The 27,112-nt window shown below is 42.7% G+C and overlaps 1 protein-coding gene across 1 annotated transcript; it reads left to right on the top strand.

The window, feature by feature from the left end:
* The first annotated feature begins 7,466 nt into the window (after positions 1-7,466).
* On the top strand, positions 7,467-26,768 carry MSL2 (MSL complex subunit 2). Its single transcript, XM_030494185.1, has 2 exons — positions 7,467-8,283; positions 22,814-26,768. Exons 1-2 carry the CDS (start codon positions 8,142-8,144, stop codon positions 24,409-24,411), a joined length of 1,740 nt encoding a protein of 579 aa, XP_030350045.1. The 5' UTR covers positions 7,467-8,141; the 3' UTR covers positions 24,412-26,768.
* The last annotated feature ends 344 nt before the right edge of the window (positions 26,769-27,112 follow it).

Genomic DNA, 27,112 nt, shown 5'->3' on the forward strand with positions numbered 1-27,112 from the left:
AGCACAATACTGGACTTTAGTTCTGACACAGTCCTATATTGTTAGAATTGTTTAGTTAGAGATTGCCTCAGAGATGCAACAGAAAGCAAGAATTCTCCAGGCAGTTTCTCAAGAAGCCCCTGCAATGCAATTCAGTGAAAAAGGATAAAGTATTTTGAGGCCAAATCCATTTACAAGAGGACTTTAAACTATGAGAAAACAGTCTCCTGCTATTCAATTTTCTCATGTTCAGTCAAATAATTTGTGTACATTTCTTGTAAACAGAAGTAGTCAATAAAAAACAGTTCCATCACCAATTTTTATGCCTGTAAGAAACAGCCCAAGGTCCAAAGTTGGTTGATTTGTTAAGTCAGAGGGGTAACTCAGGTGTACAAAGCATATAGATTCTTGTTCTCAGATAAGTATGTACAGTAGCATTTTCACTAAACCCAAATTAAGCTGGAATACATGCAGAGCCGAACCAGTATTTCTACATTAGCAGTTTGGCTCAGAATCAGCTTGAATACTTAGTGCTAATCCCAGATCATCTCTACTTGCTTTGTGCCATTCCAAACTGCACTGAGAGTCATGTTCTGACAAAACTCCTGCACTCCTGGAAGCCCAGGTTTTGAACCAGCTCACAACTCACACCACTGATGAACTGGGGACTCATAAAAATAAGCAGACCTCAGACAGGATACAAAGCCAAAACTGAATTCATAGATACGAAAGTCAGAAATGACTGCTGTGATTATGTCAGACATGATGTTGTCTCAGTAAGATATTCTCTGAATTGTGTATTTTAATCAACTATTAAATACGAGTATTACCTTATTAAAAAAAGAACTTTATATTCTTTGTCTGATATAGTGAAATAATCAATCTGTACTATACTGCTTTCTCAAAAACAGCCTGTGAAGATATAATGTTTGTATGTTTGTCAGCAGAGTAACTACAAAGTATCTATTGAAAAAGGCAGTTGAAATTTTCCAGTGTCAAAACAAGGAAAAGCAGCAAGAGGATTATCAATCTATCTGTCATTTGGCAGAAGAGTTTTCATTACAGAACACCAGAAATGCTTTGCTTAAAGAAAAGCTGCACAGAGAACATATGGATCTAAGAAGTCACCTTTAGGAAGTCACAGTAATACTTATAAGCCTGCACAGGGAACAAGGCAGTCAAGGAAACGAGTAAGGACAGTGTTTCTAGTTGTTTATCTGTCCCACTTACAACTAAGACCCAAAGGAAAGAGGTCAGAATATTCCTGCTTTAATAATAACAATACCACCACATCACCACCATGAACCACCAAGCTAAAAACAATCTATTTTTTGAAAGAGGGGTTCCCTGCATGAGCTTCTGTATTACTTCTGAACCTCACAGCTCAGTGGGCAGTTGGGAAGATGACCAGAGAGGAAGAGAACCATGCTTCTAGAAACAAAATTCAATAGCTAGCTGCTTGGCAACACCAGTAAGAAAGAAACACCTTCAGTGAGGAGATGGACTGCTGTGAGCTTTATCAATATCCTTCTGCTTCTAATGTGCATGTTGGGAAACTCTTTTGTGATGATTTTGAAAGGTAAGGTAAACAGATTTTTTACATTAGCAACAATAAAAGCTTACTGACACAGTTCAAGTAAATACCACTGCAAGGAAAAAAATAACTGAAAAGGGTGCTTTTGTAAATATGAAGGAGATCAACATAGACCATGTTTAGTATCTGGTAAAAGCTCTCAGGTCCAGTTCTAGAAAAAAGGAGGAATCAATCTCTTCTGACAGAGGAGCTGCACAGATATACCCCATGACTTCTGCTTATACCTGCACAGTTTAACAACAACAGGAGGAACTTGATTACCAAAGATCTAATATGATATGCAAAATGCATGACCGTACTTGATGCTTATTCAAATAGAACAATTATCAGGCCAGGCATGCTCACACAGCTGGAGAAAAGCTCTTGCAGCTACACCCACTGGCCTGTTTCACATTGGGGAAGTGCTGGGAGAACTAAAGGAAAAAGCCATGCTGAATAATATATGCTGGGGGACGTGTCCTATTAATTCAGCCTATGAAAATTCCCTTTAAACGTATCACCCAAATGAAGTAAGCAAATTGTGGGTGACTGGCTTGTGGAGAACAATAAGCAAAATCCATAACAATAGCGACTTAGTGAGTGGGTTTTATACTGAGATTCTAGGGACTTTAGCATTCTTGGGAATATTCCTTCTCAAGCCCTTGTGAATCCAAACCAGAAATAGATTCTTGGTTATTTGCTTGGTGTTTCTGAAAAGCAACAGATAGTTAAAAACCAAAACCAAGCTACCAAAACAACCAACCAACCAAAAACCCTCACACAGTTGCAAAGAATGGGTGGACCTAACAAACATTGTTATAAAACTGTACAGCACTGTATATTTCGATGTTCAACAACAGTGTAAGAAGCTTTCTGGCTTAGAACAGGGAATTCCTCTGCAGCAGTAAAAATACACATTGTACTGCACTACTCCAGGTCTCAAGCTTGATAATGTAGATGCCTTTTTTTTCCCTTCCAAAAATGGCTACTTGCAAAAATAGACCCTAATGAAAAAGCAGAAATTGGCTTTTTCATATTTGAATGTGTACTTGAATCAAAGGGCTATCGCAGCCACTCCTATAATCTGGAAAAATAGGATGTCCCCAGATGTGGCATTTTAGGCATGAACTTCTCAAGGATAACAATCCTCAGAAAGAGATCCCAGTAAGAGATTAGTAGGCAACTGGAATACTTTTCAAAAAACACGGCCGCTCTGGAATAACATGAGAATGCTTTTGAAAATAGAGGGGGGGAAATAATGGGAAAGTATACAGTTCATTAATATAAATTAAGGAAAACCAATAGACTGGGGGCTGCTAGTATGCTCTGTTTCACCAGGATTCTGAAGCCATGTCATGGTTGCACCCCCCTCCTTGTGCATTTGGGGATTACAAATCCTAAATGGACAATCCTATGAGGGAAAAATGCAGGGAGAATTAAAAACAAACCCTGCACAATTGATGCAGGTTGTATTGCAGGAGAGGTGCTACAGCTGTGTCTGGTTGGGATGGCAACAAGGGTGAGCAGGTAGCCACGGATCACTTCCCAGAAAGGCCCACAGCCTTTGCAGAGTAATGCTAACAATCTCCAGTTTACTCGTTCATTCTGATTGCTTTTTGGCAAAATTCAGTCTTTGTCTTTCTTAGAAGCTGTGGGGATATTTGTTGTTGTTCCTTTCTTTTGTTGCTACTGTGATTTCATGTGTACTAGTGTTTGATTTGTTTTTTTAATTCATTAATAAAGTTAGTCCAGAAAACATGAGCATCTGTGACTATGTTAGAACTGTTACACTCACTCCAGTCTTATCCTGCCTTTCTTCACATGATATTCAAAGTGTAATGACAAAGAAGGAAACATACAGCACATCAAACAATTAGAAGTAAGCCTGCCATTGGCATTTGTCTTCTATTTGTCTGAGGGGGAAAAAAACCCCAAACAAATCCCATAACAAAACAACAAACCCCTCCAGTTTCTTTGTGTGCAAGCTTGCAAAGGCACTAGATGTGGTGACCAGTATTTTTTGTGTGTGTGCTCAGTTGGTAACTTTCCCTTAAAGGTGCAGCACTGTAGGAATTACACACTTTAGGATGCACCACTTCCACAACAGAAGGATCTCGACACAGGGAGCTCCTTCATCACCTCCTATTCTATCTGGCACATTTACAAAGAATCATCCATTGAGATCTACATGTCTTGGTTCTTTTTTTTTTTTTTCTGTTCAAACACTGTAGTAAAGTATCTAACTATAACCCACAGACATAGGACATTAATGCAAATATTTGTGTTTGGCAGATTTCAGAGGCCCTATTCTAACCTAATCTAAATGAAATGTCTAGTTCTTCCAAATGCAGCCATGAGCAGAATATTGATAGGAACAGGGAAATGAAATAACATCCCTATTCTACCCTTACTCAGATTTATTTTCCACTGGAAAGATGAAGGGATGTAAATCAAGATTAGCACGCAAGCTCAGGCTGGAAGCGGTTGAATTAATCCATTACTACAATATGACTGAGGGTCAGTCAGACAGTCAGGCAAGCTCTAGTGAAGGCCAGGAATAGGTTTGCGATTGCAAAGTTAACTTACAAGCAGTCTGGAACCTCCAGAGTAAAGAGAAGGAACTTGCTTGCTGTCCAACACCAAGGAATTTGGTATGTTGAAACAGCACCAGGTTTGAAATATTGAACTGATTTTCAGGCACAAGGAAAACATAAGAAACCTTCTTGCCCCCCCTTTTTTTTTAAAGTGCTTTAAATTAAATTTTCTAAATAAATGTTTTATCTGTCTTCTTTTGCATTCTGCCCTCCCCTTTCTAGATCTCTGGAAATACTAGCCCTTCACCAATTGGAAGCAGAGTCTTTGCTTCCTACACAGGTCTCTTAAAACTGTCTCCCAAGGCAGACAGGTTCAGGGAGGTGAAAAACGTAACATGGAAGTAGAAATAAAACCACAGTAGTTGGACATGCAAAATTACACATTAAGACCTTCTTCCTGCTACTCTCCCAGCAGAGGAGAGGGGATGGCTACTGAAGGTCACTTCCACCGGCATATGAAATAGTTTGAGTGTTTCAGGGCTTGTTCAATATCAAGCACATACCACTGTCTGGAGAGGTAATGAGCAGTGATAACTCCTGTGCCACAATGCTTTTACTATCAGAGAGCAGCAGAAGTGGCTACTTTCAGAAGGTGAACCAGGAAAGTCACAACAAGGCAAGCAGGGCAGTATTAATACTGACAACAAATACAGTCCCACAGTACCTGAACAAGAAGAACAGAGCAGCAAGGTCCAGCAGCAGTAACAGCGAGCCCCATGACCACCCAGCAGACATCCACAACAATGAGGCAAGTCTAAGGTCAAAGCAGGAAGTCAGCAGGCAAATGCAGTATAGTTCAGGAAAAGGCAGCTTAAAAGCTGCTTAGAGGCAGCTCCTAAGGCACAGCTGAGAGGGCCCAGATGAACTTCCCACAGCTTGGCTAGTTCTCAGCAGCCTGATCCAAGGTCACACAGCTGCACCCCATCAGAGCTGGCCTAACGCACAGGCAGGCAGCCAAACCCCTGAGGGCAGGGGGAAGAGGTTGCAGAGCCCGTTGGTGCTCTCAAGACCCTAATAGTTAGTCTCACCGCTCTATTTATCCTAGTGATCTCAAACAGCTGAGGACCTAAACCAATCTGTTTGGGTAGCACGACTCATTCTCCAGAATAGTGATGCTGATAGATCACAATCAATAGAGGTAGAAAAAATTACATCTCCTTCTTGGACCGCACTGTTAGAAACATGAACTCTCTACTCAAGGGTCTGACTAGAAGAAAAGTCAAATTCAGCACATCAGCCAGCAACAGTGGGAAGGAAAAAAGCATTATGGGCTTCCTCTGGCCAGAAGAGCATGATCTAGTCAGTCTTGCTACTCTTGCAAATTCAAATTACCACAGTTTTCAAGATTTGATTAAGTTTTACTTGCAGTTCTAGAGCGTTCAGACACAGTTGTTCTTAGATGGAATCCAAACCTATTTAGCTCTATCAGGGAATGTAAGAATAGTGCAGGCTAATGCTGTGGATGGGGTATTGAGGTTTGCTCCTGGAATGCTACCGATGGCAACTGTTGAATCCAGCTCATGCACAATACGCAGGAGGAATATAGCCCAGAAATTAGCCAAGACTGGTAGAACTCTTTGGATGTTGGGTGTCAAGTCAGTTCCTTGCATAACAGCCAGAGAGCAGTGTGAGATATAGTTGGGAGGGGTTGAGATGAGAGTGTTCAGGACACTCTGTGTTTGGAGTTTGGCAGAAGATGTGATACAAGGAGGTGTGTATGAGAATGTGTGCTTGGTGGGAAATTGCTTGAATGTTATTTCAGTTTGCTGGCTTGGTTCAGCACTTAAGGTGTTTCTGGCAGTAAGCTGAAGAAGGAATTGGGCCTTTTACAGACAACATACATGTAGGCTGAGAGTGAGAATGAATATGCTGTGCCATGAAATTAATGTTTTGGGTTAGAGACTGAACATGTGCAAGGAGTTCTGGTCCAGAGATGGCATACTGAGTGTTTGCTGGGAGGTCCAAAGGGAGATGGGGGTGTATGTTAATATGAGAATATTAATAATATGCATGTTAATATGAGAAATGCACTGAGTGAGCACACAGGGGCTGTATGTGGGCTATGTTAAAACAGTGTCAGGTGAGGAATGAGCTGTACAGCTTGATGAGGACCAGTAGCGCTAGCTGTGTACTAGTAGTCAAGACCCAAATTCCTCTATTCTGTATGCGTGCTCATTTTGAGTTGGGCTGGAAAGCTGGGGGGCATTCATGAAGAGAGCAACAAACAAAAAGATACAGGTGGAACTCCTTCATTAGTTTAATGTGGGCAACTCTAGGTGAACACAGAGTGGGACAAGTGGGAGAAAGGAGAGGTTCTATCAGACAGTTCCCCAAAAGGCCAAGCAGGGAGACGGCTGCTTTGATGGCACTGGCCGTGTTGCAACACAGGATCTGAAGGTGTGTGAAATGGCCTCAGTGGTGCTTACAGTGGAAATACCAGAAGTTCTTTCCACGTGTCCTCAGTGACCTAAAACCTGGTGAAGATAAAAAAATCCCTCCTGTGCCCATATCTTGGTCATACCTGCCAAAACCTGTGGATCCACTGCTGTATTATATGTTAGGGTCTCCAGAGTGCTGGTACGGGCAGCAAGAACACTTGCGATAAGCCTCTGTCTACTCAGCCTTGTGTAGGCAGCTGGTGGCGTCCACTGGGGCATCCAAACCGCATCTGAGAAGGGTGTGTTCTGCAGGTCCTGTGCCAGATCTTCTAAGGACCTCGTAGGCCCTGCAGCTCTCTCACTTTGAAGGTACACACACTGGACTTGCTCCATGCTAGGTGGAAGGAGGGCCCAGCCGGCCACCCCGGAATCTCAAGCCCAGACGGAAACCTGATCTATTTGACAGGCCTGGCTGCAGGTTCCACGATGACATAAGGCAGAGGCGGAGCCTGATTCCTCAGCCCGAGAGGTGAGCGGAGGCACTCGCCATGACAGGAGCACGAAGCAGAGTCCGTGCCCAGCCGCTCCGGAGGCACGGCCGCCCGTGAGGTGGAGGCCCCGTGCGCGGGGAACGCCTTGCACACCCGGGGCACGGGGGCACCACACTGCGTCCCGGGAGGGGGGGAGCCCTGCCGGCAGCCGACCCCGCCCGCCTGGCGAGGGAGCGGCGGCGGCCCGCCCTTCGCGGAGCGGGGCGAGGCGACCGTTGTGGCGACCGTTGAGGCGACCGTTGGCTGCGGCGCGCGCTCCCTCAGGCCGGCGCCGCGCCCAGGCCGAGGGCGGCAGGGCAGCCCCGCTCGCCGCTAGAGGGCGCTGCGCTTCCCCCCCCCCCTCCGCCCCGCGGGATGGGCCCCCGCTGCGGGGAGGGCAGCGTCCCGGCCGCGCATGCGCAGTGCAGGGCGCTGGACGGCAGCGGCGATGGCTCCGCAGTGACGGTTGGATCTAACGGTTGCTATTGACATTGCGGCGCGGATCGGGCGGCAGGTCCGGCCCCGCGGAGCGGCGGCCGCGCAGCCACCAGCCACCGGCACCGCGGAGGAGGTCCGCGGCGGCGCCGCGGTGATGCGGCCGCGCTGAGGCCCAGGTGCATCCGCCTCCCTCCCCCGCCGCCGGAGCGGGCAGCGCGGCCCGGCTCGCCGCCGCCCTGAGCTGGCTTCGCGGTTCCTCCCTGCGGCCGCCGCCATGCCGGGCCGCCGCTGAGGCAGCGTCCGCTCGGAGAGGAGCAGGGCCCGGGAGGAGGAGGGCGGCCCGGCATGGCCCGCAGCCTGGAGTAGCGCCGCCGCCTTTCCCTGCGCTGTGTGGCTGCGGGCGGGCCGAGGCCGCTGCTCGGGAGCGAGGCCCCGCTGGAGGCGGAGGAGGAGCCAGCGCGGCCCCTCTGACAGGGCCGCCGGGCCGCCGCGGCCTCCGCGCTGCCGCCGCCGCGCGGCTCCAGGTGGCCCCGGACCAAGGTGACACCCGGCCTGCCCCCGCCCCGGGGCCACCTGCCCCCGCGGCCCGCACGGACTCGGCGCCGCGCCTTCTTCTCACCCCGGAGCCGGCGGCGTGCGAGCGGCTGCGATGAACCCGGTGAATGCCACTGCTCTCTACGTTTCAGCGAGCCGCCTGGTGCTCAACTACGACCCTGGGGATCCCCAGTCCTTTACAGAGATTAACAAGCTCCTGCCCTACTTCAGGCAGTCCCTCTCCTGCTGCGTTTGCGGTGAGGATCTTTCTTTTGTTCCCTGCACAATGAGCCTCCCCCCGGGGCTCTCCGCACGGCGCTGCGGGGCGGCCCTGGGCCGCGCTGCCCGCAGAGCCCGCCTCGGTGCTGCCCCGCCGGGCTGCCTTCGTCCCGGCCTCCGGCGGCAGCGCCACGGTAGGGCTCTTCCCGCCCCGCACGGCGGTGGCCCGGGAAACTTTGCTCAGCCTTTGGCCGCGGAGCCGCCGCTCCCGGGGAGCCTCTCGCCGCCGCTGGGTGGGTGGGGGGGCCCACGTGGGCGGCCGCGGTTCTCCCGCGGGGGGCAGCGGCCCCGGGGGCGCGGCGGGGGAGGGGGCGGCCGTGGTAGCGCTGTGGTTGTTGGGCCAGTTGGGAGAGGTGGAGTGGAAATATTATTGCTTTAAACCCGCCCCTCTCCTCCCGGGCAAAAACCCAACCCGAATGGGGGGAAGGCTGCGGCAATATTGGTCAAAAATATAGAGAGGCGTCAGGGGTCTGCATGTTTAATAGCCTGGCAAGCTGCACAGGAAATAATCGGTTGGGGTTTTTTTTTGTTGAGAGAGTGTGTTTTCCCCCCAAAATGCAACGCTTTATTATGGTCACTTTATTTCCTAAAGGCTGTGGTAGTTATTAGTGGTTATTGGAATGCGCTGGTATAGTGGAGTTAATTGCTTTCAAAAAGTGATGACTAAAAGAAATTGTGGTAAAAGATACTCAAAACAGTATACAGACTGTATACAGAGGCAGGGAAATAACTTTTTACCCCCCCCCTCCTTTTTTTTTTGTTACCTCCCTGAAATGGAAAGAACAAAAAATAATTCAGATGGAAAGCCAGGAATTTTAAGCACAAAGAAACAATATTTGGGTTTTTTTCCCTTTTTTTTTTTTGTGCATAGTAGATAATTGTCCTATAACAATAACTAGCATAAAAAACAAAAATGCTGAAAGGCTGCTGGGATTTCCCCACTCCCTCCCCCCAAAAAAAAAAGCATTCTGCATTTTGTGGGCAAAGGCAGGTATCTGGAGTTTTGGTGTTGCAGTCTGGGAAACATTGGGAAGGAATTGCATTCTGTTGTGTTTATGAAGTGGGGGCATGTGTCTGTTCCTGGTAGGAAGCTGTGGAATAAGCTGTCAGCCTTTCTTGAACTTCCCTTTGAAGCCTTGGTCAGTGTTGGGAGAGGGACTCTGAGCTCTTAGCTGTCTCAGTTGATCAATCCTTTTTTCCCTCTGGTAGTTTTAAGTCCTGGCCCTGTGTATGTTTGTATTTTCTTAACAGAGTGGACTTATGTCCACTACGTTTGCATGTGTTTATCTTTGCTAATGTGGGTGGTCACACTAAGATTTAACCGAATTACTGGCGTTTAGGAAGTTAAATAATTTATTTACAGGATCAGGATTTCAACTCTTTAGGCTGCTAAACTAGTGTTGGATGCTTCCTTATCCTGTAGCTATTGGCTCCTCCCACTTAAAGTCTTAGAAAATAGAGATCTGTTTGTACTGGGAAAGAGGGAGCCTGTTCCCAGGATCGTTGCGTCGTCATTTCCTGAAATAATTTGTCTAAGGTTTGTTTTTTTCCCTCACGTAACCCTGATGTCAGTATCGATGTATCGATGCACCTCTGCTCTTTCGCTCTTGCTTATTACCCTCAGCCCTGTTAATTCCAATCCCCGACTGCTTTTTTTTTTTTCTATAAATCCTCCTTGCTTTTGGTCAATCAGCAGACTGCTTTTGCCTAAAAATATGCTAATTTTTTCCTGGGTTTTTTCGTGGTTTTTTTGGTTTTTTAGTAAGATATTTACATAGGGACTGTGTGCTTCTAACTGCTGTGCTATCTGGCCTCTCCAGTGTAAGACTGCTCTTCTGAAATGTGTTCTTTGTTCTCCTTGCCTTAACTTATTCCTTTCTTGGCCTTTTGCAATCTTATTTTTACACTCTGTGCTATTGAAATTGTCTATCTTTAATTTGTCCCTGCCCAAATTCCTGAGTTGTTTTTCCTTTCTTTAGCTTTTCTTGCTTGGCTTTTCTGTCACTCTCAGTTTGGTAGAGCAAACCATGCTTTGTAGTTTGTTTTCCTCTATTGACTTGTGCATCCCTGGATATTTCTACCTACAAATTACTTCTGGATGGTACCACTTTCTCTTCATCCCTTATTTTCTTTGAATCTGAAGGTTACTGCTTTGGCTTGTTTCTTTGCTTTTCCTACTGTGGCTAGCTTTCAGGTAACTGTAGCTGCTGCTTGTTTCAAATTAGAATTCCCCAGTATTATGTCTCTGTGCCTTGGGCTCTTGTTTGTGGCATGGTAGCGTACAGAGGCCTCCGTAAATACCAGGCTCTTTGTGAAGCCATACAGTAACATACAGTTTCTGTCCTGCAGAATTGGTAGAGTGTCTGTCTTCAACCTGCAGGCACTCAGTCATGCGAGAGTGGTCCTGTCCAATACAAACCTGCCTGCTCTGGTGTTGGCCAACAGTCATAAATCTTCAGCTAAGACTAGTAAAGGCAAATTCACCTTCTTGTTGGACCTTTCTGTTCCTTTTCTCCTACTTCACTCACATGGGTGAATGTTGGTGCCTCTTGATCTTTAGCCCTCTGACCTTGCGATGGTATTTTTTAAATCCTTTTCTCTTTTGTACACGTTAGTGCTAAGAGCTGTGGAAGGTGCCCCTGCCCATGGCAGGCTGTTTGGAACCATATAGTCTTTAAGGTCCCTTCCAGCCCATTCTGTGATTACTTTGTGAGATGTCATGATCAACAGAGTAAGTGCTGTGATCACCCAAAACTTTACACTGTAGGAGTTTTAAAAATATTTAAAAGGTTTTCAGGTGCTCACTTCTTTCCACTTTGTATTTTTAGGCTGTAAGATGCAAATATTTGGGTATGGGTTCATTCATGTACACAGAACTTTGTGGGTGTCTGGTACTTCGCTTGCACAGATCCTAGTAGAATGCTGTCTTGACTGTGCATGTTCAAAACCCATGATTTGTTGAAGAAATGCTGTGTGAATTACCAGTAATGCATAAAACCCCTACACTTGGTTAGTCTCGAGTGCTGGACTTCTAGGACTTCCCCGGGGAACTTACTCCCCAAATTAGTGCTCCTTATGTCATCAGCCTTTCCTCAGTATTTAATCTCTCTAAATGCATTCTGTAATGCTTTGTTTTGCTGTAGGTATTAATTCTACAGTCAAGATTGTCCCTTTAATTGTAGAGAATCGTTTTTAGAAGAAATGAGTGACAGCTATATAAACCAATTAACATTATTGTGCTTTCACTGTTTTCTCAATGCACTAGACGTAAGCCAGGTCACTTTCTTTTGATCTGATAGTCTTTTAAACCAGCTCACATAGTAGGGGTGGCAGAAGTTTTTGGACCCACATAACTATGAAATTAAAGCTCTGATTTTAGATTCGAATTGGCACACATCAATTCCGTCAGTAGAAAGTCATAATGTAAATCCAGTGTGCCATTGTAAGCCAGTTACATCTGTTCTAGGTGAATTTGAGGTCTCTCTCTTGCCTAATGGGTTATAAAGGTGAAATTATGTTGATGGGACGGCAGTGTATGTTTCTAGGATTTAAGTGGGATCATGTGATAGTTTCCTAGATGGTGCTGTAGGTAATGTATCATCCTTTTACAGGGACAATATTTCCTAGAGCTTTTAAAACTTAAAAATAGCCACTCCTGAGTGTGTATTAGACAGAAAGTATGTGCCTTATGTGTTTTGGGGATGTGAAATCTGAGTTTTGATCTCTGGACTAAAGTGATTATTATGATTATTATGAAATTGCACGTTAATATTTTATTTAAAAATAGTTTAGTAGATATGAAATCTGAGCTTCAGTTTCTGGACTAAAGTGATTATTATTAAATTGCATGTTAATACCACATTTAATGTAAAAATAGCTTTGTAGAATTTATGCAGCAAACTTCTGTGCTTTAAAAGTACTGCCTATTGGAATAAAAATCTTCTTAAATAGTGCTTTTCTCTGTTTCAAATACTATGTAGGTTACTGCGAGTCATCCAAAGGTTCAGTTGGCTTTTCAGCATTAACAGCCTTCTTTGAAATTCAGTTACAATGCTTGTGAGAGACAGATTGCCAGTCACATCAGCTTAGCTTTTTACCTAAGTGGGAAACTTCATCCTGAAACCTCAGAAAGATACAGAAGAGGTGTGTGAAAGATTGTTACTGCTGATATCGAATGTGAAAGTGCTTGGAAGTGCATGGCTTTAGCACAACACTTCAAGTTTGACCAGGAACCCAGCTGTAGGTTGGGCCGTGGAAATAGAGGCTAAGAATACAGTTCCTCCCTTAAACATCCTGTAAGCTAAGTAAGGGGATGTGAGACAACATGTGGCTTAAGGGAGATTAAGAGGTGGGATAGAACAAAGAAACAATGGGCCAGTACTGGCTGGTACCTTACACAGCTCCTGTCAATTGTTCTGCGATTGTTCTTGACGGTTTCAGTTAGATGGTTGAGGACTAAATGGTAAAGTAGCATTATGGGAGCAATTCCCAAGTATGAGGAATGGCATGGATTACCAAAACCACAAAAATTGTTGACTTTTTGTTTCCCTATAGAAGGATTAGCGTAGGGATGTTATTTCCATCCTGCTCTTGTGTAAATGTGTTAGCCTGGTTTTTGCAAGTTTTATGCTGTAAGGTGAGTCTTCTGCTGCTGGGTTTGAAATGTCTCCATGGTGGTATATTGAGTTGCATAACATTTTTCCATCTTTGTGCCGTCTTGTCTGTGTTGTTGGACCCATGAAGGCTCCTGCTCTTCACCTCGCTGAGGTGATTCTCTGTTGCTTCTGCAGTTCTGATTACTTCCCCCATTCATGCCAGTGTGTGGTGTGACCTCCTCTGGAACCCTTGCCTATACCTCTTAGTGGTGTCCTTTTGGATCCCAAGTAGAGCTTATTACTTTAGGCTATGCTTTGTCATTGGGCAATTATGTGAATTAGACCTGTACACTTTCATTCAACTTTCATATAATAAATTCTACAAGTATTGGAAGCAGAATGCAAGTGAATTATGATTCTAGAGTAAGCAAAGTATTTTTTTTCACTGATGGTTTTGAGACAATCTGAGGCATGCAGCAGTTACATGATGTCTTTCAGAGAAAACAATGTTGGGTGAAGCGTTCTAGAAAATGCAATTTCTGGTCACAGAGATGGAAAAAGGCAGAAGAAACAAATTCCCACTACTAATGAAACTTAATTATATGCATGGTACTGGATTTTCTGTTTGGGATGTGAGCCATGATTGAGTTCAGCCTGGATTAAGAGAGTGTTACAGTGAAAAAGCATGTTTACGTTTTGAGATGGAGAAGTTTAGTCTAGAACTCTCATTTCTTGTCCAGTCTCCCTAGATTAGGGAGAGTGAAAGTTGATTCATGATCTGTGCTGCCAGTTGAGCAGCCTTTTATGTTTGAAAAGTGATCTGGATCAGTGCTTTTTAAGGTATTTTTTTCATTGACATGTTCTTCTTTCTTTCATTTTCAATGATGAAAAATACTGTCCAAGTATCACATATTGGTAGTTTTTAAAACTATGTTATTTTGCCCTTAGAAATTACATGAGTAGTTGCCAAAAGACTTCTGAGTTTCTGAAGAATGTGCAAAATAACCAGAATCTTTGAAACAATCATCAGGGAGCATGGACTACAGGACTAAGTACCTATCAAATACCTTTTGCTGCAGGTATTCTTGTTTTGGAGATAACCAGCAAGGGCAGTTGTCTCTAAAATGTTCACTTGCATATCTCTGAATACACCCACTTTTAGCCAAGAACACATTGGATGATTTTTCTCCCTCTTAAAATCTCCTTACTTGAATTCACCATTTCCCTTTCCTGTTTTTAAATCGTGTGTGTGACTCCTGGGAAAGCTGCTTTTTCAAGGTTGCCTGCATTGTACTGAATAAGTTTTGATAACATAAAGTTCTACCATTTGAATTTAAATTGGTTTCTAACCTAAAAATACTCCTCTGTCTTTGAACAAAATTGAGGAGTAGGAAGAGAAGTAGCTCTGGTTTCCACTGTACCAACTGGTTGATAGTGGGCTTCAAAAGGAGGTTGCAAAGTGGAGGTTGCAATATTGTCTTCTGATGTGATTTGAGATGAGAGTGTGTTTCTCCTTACAGCAGTGGAGATGATGGATAGGGTTTTGATGGTCGCCTGAGGATATTGATTAAACTGATTGTGTTTCAGAGTGTTTAAAGAAAAGTTAATGTGTTGCCAAGAGGCATCTTTATTGGGACAACTTAGTTATCTGGGTCTATGGACATAGTGCGTTCAAACGCAGATTTCTTCAGGTTTGTTTTCTTACTATGTTATGATTTACAGATTAGGTTGACTACATATGGAGTAAGCAGTTGCTGGATATTATGTTGGAGTTTTTTGTGAGGCCAGAAAAGATTCTTTCCAACTAGTATATGACTTGAGAAATACTGCACAGCACAACCTTTCTTGAGCGCTGTGCTTCCCAGATAGTGCTTTCCAAAGATTTCCCTGCTTTTATGGGGGAATTCACCTTGGAGTCCTTCAGTGATGTAATTTGTTATTCCCAGAGCCTTGTGATCACAGCACGGGGCTTGCTCCTTCTCCAGTGGCCTTGAAGAGGACAGTTTACTTTAAGATTGTGCAGTTCATCTTCATAGTGGGAATGTTTTTGTTTGGTGGGAAAAAAAGAGTGTTCATTACTTCTTAGTTTGCTCAGAGAATATGATCAACTTAATCTATAACTTTCAAAGCAAGTTTTAAATCTTAAGGGTGTTTATGCTGCTTGGAAGCATGTTGCATTAATCTTATACCTATAGGAGAAATGTTAACTTTGCTATTTAAAACTTTTTAAAAGACAGTAACCTTGACTTCTGCAAAACATCATTACATGAAAATTTGACATAGGATGGTGAAAAAGATGAATTTATCTTTTTGAATTTTGGTTATAAGAAAGTTTGAACTTCTCCACCGAGTTTGGTAAAGATACATTTAGAATTCTTCCAGGCTGTGACTTTGTAAACAAAAAGACTTTCAAACAGAAACACAACTTTGACATAGGAGTTGGTAAAATATGTTCTGTTGTTTATTGTGCAGGGGGTGGAGTCAGAGAACAAAGCAGTCCCTTCTACAGTTAAAATGCAATTTGTTGTCATATTTCTGTGGTGGTGGTTTTTTTCTTGAACTTTAGCTGAAGACATTGACTGTATTTCTATGCAGAAAAATAGGCTAACTGTATTCTTACCATGGTTAATTTGGGTTCCCGTGGTGTGCAGACAAAAATAGTGCTGTTTGTATTTCTCCAAACAGTTGTAGAATCATTAGTTCTTTAGTCACAACCATCCCTATATGAGGGTAATAATTTCTGTAGCTGATTTTTCATCGTTTGTTGACAGAGGATGCTCAGATCTATTCAGCAGCTACCACAATATTTTCTCTGATAAAACGTTGAAATAAGTTGTTGCTTTTATTTATTTATTTTTAATGCCTTTTTGGTGTGTCCGTGTGTTTCCATTTCATCTGATGAGGAATCTGTCAATGCTTATGAATGTCTCTGGACAAATTCTAGTGGCACTGTTGTAATTGTGGTGATCCAAAAGCAAGGGCTTTTTTTACTGTTTTTTGGTTGAAGAAATACTATCATTTAATTCACAGGTAAACTCTTGCTGTCTCAGATCTGAGAAAGGATTGTGTGCTCAAAGTCTTGGACAATTTTTTCTTCTTGTAGTTTTTGGCAGAATAAAACTATTTCTGTCTAGAAAACCTTGTCTCACAAAGAACATTAAAGGATAAATAGATTCTAGTGTTCTAGTTGTGAACTCCTCTTACAATCTGTGCTTTGTAGACATAGCTTCAAAGTTTTGTGCTAGTAATATTGCCAATGTGCCTTGTGTCTTCATGCCTCTCAGCCAAGAGTGTGGTGGCTACAAATGCTGATTTGTTTTCTGAACGCTGGGAAGTAGGTGTAGGATACCTGGGTGATGGGCAGCACCTCTGCCACGTGATTCGGTAGGTTTCTATATGATGAGAAGAGTTACCAACTGTTTTTCTAACTGGACAGTTTGTCAGGGCAGGCTTAGGACAAACTTCCATCTGGTGAACCTAACCTGCCTCTTGACTTTGGATCAACCAGACCATGGTTCAGACTCACCATCTTAAGTGTACGTTTGGAATGGGTTTATGTTAGGCCTTGAGATCGGTGGAAGGAGACCTTTCACTGCTGTCTTGTCCTCAACAGTTGCACTAACCTCTCTTGAAGTTTCTCTGGGTTTGAGTGTATTTTGTGATCTTCTTCCCTAGTAAGTACCCAGATCTTTCACCCATGTAAAACAGATCTTACACATTTGTTTTATTTTTCTGCAGATAGTTACCAAACCTTTTTACTACTTATCATATGCCTGCCTAGCATCAAATAGTTTTGCAAAAGCTACTGCTTTTATGACTGTATTTTTCTTTTGCATGTTTTGTTTCGAAACCTCATTGAGCTACTTATTCTTCAGTTGGATCTAGCTGATAATTTCTTAGATGAAAAGATGCAGTGTGGGGTCGAAGGAGGGAGCAATGCAGGGAAGGTGGGGAGAAGCAAACTTTTTCCTTTCAGAGGCTGCTTCAGCTGAAGTGCTTGAGCTGCAGTAGGTGGACTTCAAAAAGCCTATCAAGTGGTATTGCCCATCAGTGAAAACTAGCTCCCATCCTTCAGGAGGTGGTCAACTCTGAAGCTTGAATGTAGTAATTTGTTAGTTTACTGCCTGTTGCTAATTATTTTAGTAGAAACAATCAGATCGTGTTTAATCCAGAAGTGAAATGCTGAAAGTGTGGCAGAGCAACTGTTAAATCTCCGTCTTCTGGTTGTTACCTCGGAGGCATTGGCTGTATATTAAGTGTAACATCGAAGTGTCTGTGTGCTGCGTCAGATTGATTATAGCTTCCTGGTTTTTAAAACTTGCCAGATTCACGGTGCTGTAGAATTGCTTTCATCTGACTAATCCAAAGTTCTCAGCAGCTTTTTGTCATCTTGGTTTAAAAATGAAATCACAGTAACTGTAATGTTTGATTTACAGATTAACTGGTGCAGGTGAGCTTTCTTGTCCCCTTCTTCATGGATGGCACTCCTGCTTTTGTGTCGTGTAGCAGATATGCCCCTTCAGTCAGGTAGAGAGTGCAGGGCTGGGCTGTTGAGCTTTCCACTTGCTGTGCACTATAAAATGAGGGTGATTTCTGGTGATACGAATGCAATCAAGGTTTAAAGACTCTTTGGCAGACCAATGTCAGAGATTAACACCAGTGATAGATTTAATTCTACTTGTAACACTTTTTTTTTTTCTAGTTCTGCAAATTTAGAATTAATAGTTATGCCATTCTGAAGAGTTTGAGTTGTTTAAAAAAGGCAAAATACTATGTTTCAGTAGACTTTTCCAAGGGCGCTAAGCTAGTTATCTGTGTTTAGCCCCTTTTCTAGGGCATCATATATTTCTACCTTTGCTAAGGATAGATGAGAATGGAAGGTGATCTGTTTCAAGTCTTCTTTCTCAGTGAATTCCATCCATTTGGAGCACATTTGCTGGATATATACACCTAACAATTGCTTTGATTGCCAATTCTTCTCCTCCCTTTGGTCTGTGAGATACAATTTGCAGATGCTTCCCCTCTTCCTGCAGCTGTGAAGTAATGCTCATTAAGGAACACAATAGGAAGTATTCCTTGTGGTTTAAATGACCTCCCTCCTGGTAGCAGCCTTTCCAGGACAGCTGTGATATTTTGTAAATAATATATTAAAAGTATTTCCTCTGTTATATGCTGCTTATTAATTGTAAGTGCTCATATTAATGTAGATGTTGAGTAAACTTCTTTGAAAGTAGGAGATGTTAAGAGTTGATGTTGTTTAGGGAAGGCCTTTTAATGGAGGCTTTGTAAGAACATGATGTGGCTTTTGGTGTATTAATACACCCCTTGCAAAAAAGGCTGAGAAAAGATGAGGCAAAGTTTAGTAATACCAGGTATTTAAGGTAGAAAAGTGAAGGCCTGCGTTGGATAATTATGGAAGGATCTTGGGCAGATGAATGAGTGCACAATAAAACGTCAAATTAAATTTAGCTTAGATAAATATTAAAGTATAAACATGGAAAAAATATTAACTTCTTGGAGCCCACCGCTTTTATATCTTGCACATCTATTTACATCTGTAAATTTATAGGAAGGGGTAGCATTGATGGCTGCCAGCCAAAAGTGAGACCTTGCCCTTGTGATAGAAAAACTCCATGAGAATAACAGCTCAGTACCGAGTTATCAATTGAAAAGCAAAGCAAATGCTAAAAATCAGGACTGGAATAGAGGATAAAATGGAGAACTTTATTATGGCACTGTATAAAGCTGTGGTTCATCAGTATCTTACGTTGTGGTACTCCATCTCAGAAAAAGAACTGTAGAAGATTTAGGAGAAGGGTGACCTAACGTAGAGAACAACTTCTGTAGTCTGGAACAGAGACAAGTTGAAGGGTGATATGGTAAATGGCTGTAAAACCGTGAGTAGTGTGGAAGAGAGGAGCAGGGATTGCCTGTTACCCTCATTCAAGATGAGAACCAGAAATTGTCAGTGAAACCAGTAAGAGGTCGTTTTCAGCACAATAGGACCTTCTGGTCAAAGCCTGCTGCGATTACATTTGAAAGAGTGGAAGAGAAGATGAGGCAAACCTAAGGAGAGAATCTGAGGGGTACTGAGTCCATGGAAACCCATCTTGCATGAGAATTACCTCAGCTAGAAATGGTTAAAAGCTGGGCAGGTATTAAGAGTTTATTTGCCTTGTTCTTGCTCTTTCCCCTAGGCATCTGCTTTTGGCCACTAGTGATGTGGCCTGCTGGGCTAGATGGATCTTTGGTCTAACTCAGTGTGATTATTTATAGGAGTTTGAGGATGGGCTAGGTAACATCTTGGAGTCCTTCCTGGCTTTATTTTCATGATGGAGTTTACAGTCTTCATCTGGGAAGATCTGGTAATTTGCAGCACCAAATGAGTGTTACGCCTTGGCAGCCTCTACAATCCAGCAGTTTGCAATGTACCAGAGCTTAGTACCTCAAGATTCTGGGTAGCAACTCAGGTGGTGTCTTTCTGGGACAGTGTTGCTGAGTTAATACCATTCTCTGAATATTGAAAGTAATGAAACTTAATTTTCTGTGAATTTGCATCTCATGGTTGATTCTTTATCTTAACATTACTAAAGCTGAAGAGAGTGATAGGTGCCACAGAATCCATACAAGAGAGACTGACTGAAGAATGAATATTCAATGAGATTTGAGCTGAAGCTGAAAATACTCCCACAGCAGAGGCATTCCTAATGTCTCTCTCATGTAGGTTGCCTGGCATTTACCAAGAGTAACTCGCCCTGTTCTTTCCTTCAGTGAGAGCATGTGAAGTGTTTTATCTTGTCTCTCCGTCTGTTTGGGTTTTTTTCCTCAGAGCTTCTGGAAATCTAAATTTTTCAGTATCCTTTTTTAGCATTCATACCCATTCAACAGTTCCAGCCAAATTTATTTTGGGAGAAATAAAATGCACAGTTGGTGATGACTTTTTTTTTTATCTAATTAAAAGTAAAATTGGTATATTGTTTATTTGGTCTCATCCCTGAAGTGCTTCATAATCTGTGAAGCATTGATCATCATAACTCATCCTTAGTCTCTTTTTGCTACTTATGATGATGCTAAAGACAGACCAAGGGGCACCCAACTGCTCTGCTGCATTGGGTGTAATGCTGGTGGCCTTTCGGTCCTGAAGGCGCTGTAGATGCATGTAGTTGTATGATGGCTTCTGAGGTCTGAAAGCATTAAATGAATGAGCGTTCGGTGTGTTTGTCTCCTGCATTGGCCAGGGCATGGCTTTCTGCTTGTCCTGCTGGAAAGACTCAAAGATCCAGAAGGGAAGTTGTTTGTGAACTTGTTCTGCTGAAGGATGTGACTTTGGAAACTATCTAATGTGATTTAAATACTTTCTTTTCCCCACGGGAGTTAGGGAGTTTTCTCACAAGACCATGGTGGACATCTCTGCCTGTGTTGCTGCTTACATAGTGTCATTTAAAGGGAACTTTTAAAAGAAATTAAGAATTTCCACTGCAGGTTGGATTATGTTCCACCCGTTGGCTTTAAATCTTCACTGCTTAACTTGAAGAGTGTTTCGTTACTGCTTCTCATGGTGGGGTCTTGTGGAGTCACTCTTCTTCGGTCAGCCCTTCCTCACAAGATCAGCAAAGAAAAGCTAAATACCTTGGCTCTGATTGTGAAGCACATTTCCCATCAAGTGTTGCTGGAATTGTGCTTTGAACCTTTCTCTGGTCTACAGCCTCTTCTCTTCAGTGCTCCTCCTGCACTGCTTTCAGCTGGCTTGTTCAAATACTGCACATTGCCCTGTGGCCACCGTTCCAGGTGCACAGTAATGACAGTTCCCAGTGTTTGACACTGCGTAGATGTGTGCTGGGTGCCGATGGCCAACTTCCTAAACCATTACATTTTCTCTCAAGTTATAAAAAAATAAAACATAATGAGCAACAAGAGTCAGTGCTGAAGTCATCAAAAACCAGTTTCCATCAAGCCACTCTACTGAAAGACAGCTCAAGTGGAGGCCTGGAGCAGCCTGTTCCCAGAGAGGTACCAGGGAATTGAGATTTCAAAGGGAAATCGGGATAGTCTGCTCAGTCATGGAATGCAGGAGTCACAGAATTACTGTGCTAATGCACAAAGTTGAGTTTTCAAAGTGGCTTGAACAGTGAAAAGGTCGGGAAAGGATGAGGAACTTTTTGGGAAAAGCTACAGAGTGAGGAACAAGTTTTGTATTGTAAGTGCTGTTACAGCCAAGTGTTACTATAGTATGTCTTGCTCTTCTACCTGAGGGCTTAGATTCTTGACTAACATAATACAAGGTAGAAAGGATGGGGTTTATTCTGTAGCTGGTAACTCAGGCAGCTCAACTAGGTCCAGTTAATTACAGCCCTTCAATGTGCTGTCAGGACAATCGGTTACAGGACTGTGTGATTCAAATTTCCTTGGCAAGTGAGTGCTGAGGGGAAGTATCTTTACATTTGATATGTTTGGGTTCTTTTAATCTCAGTCTGTTTCAATATATGCACTTTGCTTTCTCTTCCCAAATGGTTTAATTGTATTCATGTGTTCGTAGCAGCATTGTTTTCACTTTGGAAAAATCTGGGTGAGAATTCACTGCCGCTTGTGAAAGGCTCCTTATGGGGAGAAAGGTCTGATCAAAGCTGGAAATCTGCTGCTTGGAAAGGAGGGGAAACCTGTTGCTGTAGATACTCTGAAATTTAATTTAGGTGTTAGAACATCTTTCTGGGTTAGAGCCAGCTAGAAATAGCAAAGCAACACTGTCATTTCTGGATATAGTTACTACTCAGATTATTTGTATACAGGATTTCAGGTACCTCTGTTCTTTCATACTTTATCCTTACGTGTTATTTGGTTTGCTCTTAAGATAAAACCCAAAACATTCTTCCAGGTTTTAACAGCTTCAGAGATCTGGAGACATAACGTGCCAGGTTGTCAGCACTGGGTGTCTGACACTCCCTGTGCTCTCAGGTGTGGCGATTCCTTTAGCAACTGATTTTTATTAGTATTTTATTCTTAACAGGAAGATCTCAGAGAAAATCCTTTCTTCTGAGTTCCTCACTCTTGCCTAGGCCATGAGCTGTTGTTGACAGCTTAAAGCATTTAAGCATCATGGCTGTGACAGTCCCACTATGTTAAGGATTATTTCACTGATAATGTGGCTGTGAATGGGAAAACCAGGAGCCACCACTCCCCAGGATGTGTTAGTAGTTGCCTTGTTGCACCTTCTGGTTTGGCACAGTCAATTACAGAGTAACAGAGTATTTTTTCCCCCATTTTTATTCAAATATATTACTAGGTAGTTTATTCAGGGTTTATAAGAGTTTATGGGATCCACTTAACTGCTATTGCATGCAAAATTAGAAACTCTGTGCTGTATTCATTGCAGTGACTGTCACAAAGCTAGGCTCTATTTTTAGTCCCAGCTAAATGAGAAGTAAACCGAAGTCTGCTGTGTCTTCTTTCCTTTTGGGGTTGGGATTTCATCATTTGCACATTCCTTTTAGAGTTTCCCTCTGCTCCATTGCCATTTGTTTTCACTAATTTCTTTACAATGTCTGCAGTAGCTCTTCATGGGAGTTTATTGTTGCAGTTTTGGTAAACTCATAGAAATCTTGTGTGTTTTACAAGCTTCAATGGCAGAAACTGCTGAAGGGGACAAGGGCTTTGGTAGTGGTTTAGTTGAGAGGTTTCTAAAGGCTGTAGCAGCACAACAAATGGTGGTGTGATGGTTTTCTTCTATTTTTTTAAATGTTGTTTTAAAACCAGATAATGGCAGCTGTGAACATTTTTACTTGAATGGTGTGTTTTCTTTTGACCTACTGAATGTTTTCAGCATATTTTGCTTTGATAGTACAAAAAATTCATCCCATACTATCCCGGAAACATGCTTTGGGTCCATTGTAATCTTTCTCTCTCTTTTTTCCCTTAGGAAATTTGCTACAAGACCCTATTGCTCCTACCAACTCCACATGTCAGCATTATGTCTGCAAAACGTGTAAAGGCAAGAAGATGATGATGAAACCATCATGTAGCTGGTGCAAGGACTATGAACAGTTTGAGGAGAATAAGCAACTAAGCATCTTAGTGAACTGCTATAAGAAACTCTGCGAATACATAACGCAAACTCCACTGGCACGAGATATTATCCAGGCAGTCGATTGTTCTGCAGATCTTTTGGCTTTGCTCAAAGATGGATCGCCACTCCATGAAGAGACAGACAAATCTTCTGATACGGCCTTGGCTTTGTGTTTGACACATTCCCCAGTACCTTCAACCTCAGAACTCACAACTGATCCTCCAGCTAGTTTTACATCGATCCCTGAAAGCACACACAACATCGATATTAGAGGTTCTGTTATCAACGGGTTGCCCAATTGTAATGGGCTTTCGGTAGATAAACTTGGAGTGAATATTCCTTCTCCTGAACATGCAAACACAATTGATGTCTGTAGTACTGGAGAGTATATAAAAACTGAGGACATCTCCAGCAGCCTGCAGCCTGTGTGCGATACAGTTTCCACTAGTGACTTGTGTACGACAGGCATCGACATCTGCAGTTTCAGTGAAGACATAAAACCAGGGGGCTCACTTCTCCTTAGCGTTGAGGAAGTTCTCCGGAGCTTAGAGACCGTTTCAAATACTGAAGTCTGTGATTCTAATTTGCAGCCCAGCTTGGAAGCAAACATGACTAACGGCCCTTTCCTGCAGCTCTCTCCCCCTCCTCTTAGCCATAACATTTTCATGTCCACAGACGCTTCTCCTCACGGGATCTCCTGTACAGCAGCGACGCCCAAGGTAGTGAAGTTAAACAGAAAGAGGTCTCGATCAGAAAGCGACAGTGAAAAAGTTCAACCTCTACCCATTTCCAGCATCATCTGTGGCCCAACACTGGGAGCATCAGCTCCTGTAACGGTGAAACAGGAAAATAAAATGTCTTTGCAGCCTATTGCAACTGTACCTAATGGAGGCACCACTCCCAAAATAAGCAAAACTGTGCTCCTGTCTAACAAAAGCATGAAAAAGAATTTGGAACATGCCCCTAAGAAATCTCACCCGAAAGCCAAACCAGGGGTGCTGAAAACAAAAGACAAAGCGAAGGAGAAAGTTCCTAGCAGTAACGTTATGCCGGGAAGCCCAACAAAAACTGTGTACAAAAAGCCACAAGAAAAGAAAGGGTGTAAATGTGGTCGTGCCACCCAAAATCCAAGTGTTCTTACATGCCGTGGCCAACGCTGCCCTTGCTATTCTAACCGCAAAGCCTGCCTTGACTGCATATGCCGTGGCTGCCAAAACTCATACATGGCTAATGGGGAGAAGAAGCTGGAGGCATTTGCAGTGCCAGAAAAGGCCTTGGAGCAGACTAGGCTTACTTTGGGCATTAATGTGACAAGCATTGCGGTGCGCAATGCCAGCACAAGCACCAGTGTAATCAATGTGACAGGGTCACCAGTAACGACGTTTTTAGCTGCCAGTACACACGATGATAAAAGTTTGGATGAAGCTATAGACATGAGATATGACTGTTGAATCTTTCTTTCTTTTCCCTGCCATCAGTAGGGGAACTGCTACAGTTTTAAGGCAGCTATGGTTCTGTTTAACTTGCTGGAGCTCCTGCGTTTAGATCACTTGTATCAAGTGTTTTTCATTGCTATGTTATGTGTATTAGTGTCTGGGAAATAGTTGCAGAAAATGGAGGAGTTACCCTAAAACTGTTTTTAGTTCTTACAGCACCTCATAGTTTGAGATCAATTGCTGATGTAAATGATTTTATCACAAGATCTTTGGCAAGGAGTATATTAACCTCATTGTACTTGGTCATGCTTTGTGCTCAGTCAAAGCTTCTGCTTAAATGTAGAAAGTGGTATCTAGTTAGTCCATCTAAACTGTGCTAGATTATGGCGTAGAAAAATAATTATTGATTAGTTATTGTCACCATTACTAGAAAATAACCTGATATTCCCATAGGAGATGCAGCCCTGAGCTGGAGAATACAGTCTGAAAGGGGTAGATAATGTCTGACTGTGAGAATTGGTTATCTACTCTGCAGAACAGCTTAAAAATAAGATTAGTATATATATTGGGAAGGCTTATCGCCCAAAAAGCAGCTCAGCTCCAGAGGGGGATCAGGAAGCTCAGTTGGTCAGATACGAATGGTGAGTCCCCGTTAACATCATCTTCTTGTCTTGGCAGTTCCACAGGTCATGTTTCTGACTATTTTGGCTGGGGTGAGAAAATTACTTGTACACAAAGACGACTCAAGTTTTAGTAGTACCATTCAGTGCCTGGGATACAGGGAGACTTCCACAGCAGTTATCCCCACTGGGGGGGGCGTCGTTTGTCTGGTGAAGTTTGTACCACAAGAGACCTGGGACCTATCCCCTTGAGGGTAGTTCTGCACTGACAGGTATCAGCTCAGGCAGAGGATCCATTGCTATCTAAGGTTGAGTATTTTGGATGTTTATTAGACAGAACAAGCTACAGTAACTCACTCTACCCAGAATCTCTCTCATTTTTTGCTAATGTGTTGAAAGCAGCTTTCAAAGCTCAGTGCTTTTCAACATGGGCTGAAGGGCTCCGAAATGGGAAAATCCCACAAAGTTGTCAAAGTGTTAAAATGAGTGTGTCTTTGTAGGAATTGAGCTTTATGCAAAAGAGTTTTATGTCTGTGTAATTCCTGAAGAAGAAGAGAACAAGCAGAAGAACTTAGTCTTGCATTTAGGGCTTCATTGGCAGCCTAAAAAAGTCATTTTACTTTATGAAAGCGGCAATTTCTCCTCTTTGAATGATACAGCACAAATGAGACATGGGCTGACTAGAACACAAAACATTACCTTCTGATTTAAAAGTTAATTCCTGTTTCGGCAGCATGTTAAATAGTATGTGAATTTTTTGAGTTACTTTACTGCTTCCACCTTTGCTTTTACTCATGCAGTGAACCCCGCGGCGCTTTCTGACCTAATGTGAGGTGTTTTTGATTTGGCACAAAGCATGTACAATGATGGTTCCTCACCTAAGAAATAAGCAAAAACCTTTGGACACAAATGACACCTCCTTTTGTTTTGTAGTGTACCGTGGTGTCATTCTCTGTGAATGTGGTCAGATCTTTTTTGTTGGTTTTGGTTTGTTTCTCCCCCCGTCTTTTTCGTGGGGTGGGTAGGGTGGGGGGTTAAAGCCATAGGAAGAAAAATGTGATGTACGTGTCCAGTCTGTACTTTTTTTTTTTTTGTTTTTGTTTTGCAAGAAGAGTTGAAAAATATTTTTGATAATGAGTAAATGGTGGAAAATGCTTCTTAGTATTCTTGTCTTTATTTGCCAACCCAAGTACCCAGGGTCTGTGTTTTTTAGCCCTCATGAATGAGATTTAACGATGTCCTATTAAAATGTATTTAGTTAAACTTGTATGTGATTTTTGTGTTGACCCAAAAGGATCCTACCATTTTCTAACTTGGTGGTTTGATGGTGACCTACTAATGTAAATCTCTTTATTAGTTCACTACGTGTAAGAAAAGTAGCTGAACCAGAGTCTGATTTAAAGGGAGTGAACTGCACAGTGTGGGTTGTTTCTGAATGCTTTTGCAGAGCTGTTAAAGTTTTGCTGAGATTGTTGATGGTACATTTATTAGGACTTTCATTAAATGAAATACATAGTACCTTTGCTCCAGAAATGTGGGAGTACTTGGAATCTTTACTATCTCACTGCTGCATTAAATGTGGTACCAAAAGTTGGAGAATTTAGGTCAAGCGTGTTTTGGAACCATCGACAGGAGAGCCCTGATCGTTAATGTAAAACTGCAAATGGTAGATTCAGGTTGTTTCTAAAAACATTTCCTTTTATGCTGCCACGTTCTTGAAATGTATATTAAAATTCAAATTGATTTAATAAATGTTAGTTTTCTAATTCTATTTTGCAACTGCTGAGGGCATCAGTGTGGCATATGTTGAACTTACTGTGTAAATACCACTTAGTCCGTTGATGACTAATTCTGTAATTGTTTAAATTAGGGTTGGCTTGGTTTGGTTTTCTTAACCTCCTGGCTAGCTGTTCTTGAATAAGCTGAGCAATGGAAAGGATCGTAATGTTGCTGAAAACAATTGCAAGTGGTTCCACTCTGAAAAGCTTTAGTTTCTGGTTTATAGCAATAGTACTGTGGGACCTTCCAGCCTCGGCTGTGGTCGGAGAGTTGAGTGGAAACTCAGCCCAATGTAGCCCACAGCAAGGACTTGCTCC

Source organism: Strigops habroptila, chromosome 8 (assembly GCF_004027225.2).
Source record: "Strigops habroptila isolate Jane chromosome 8, bStrHab1.2.pri, whole genome shotgun sequence".
Taxonomy (NCBI): Eukaryota; Metazoa; Chordata; class Aves; order Psittaciformes; family Psittacidae; genus Strigops; species Strigops habroptila.

Coding starts and splice junctions, on each gene's coding strand:
- MSL2 (XM_030494185.1), top strand. CDS start 8,142: ATGAACCCGGTGAATGCCACTGCTCTCTACGTTTCAGCGAGCCGCCTG. Junction 8,284..22,813: donor CCTCTCCTGCTGCGTTTGCG/GTGAGGATCTTT, acceptor TTTTTCCCTTAG/GAAATTTGCTACAAGACCCT.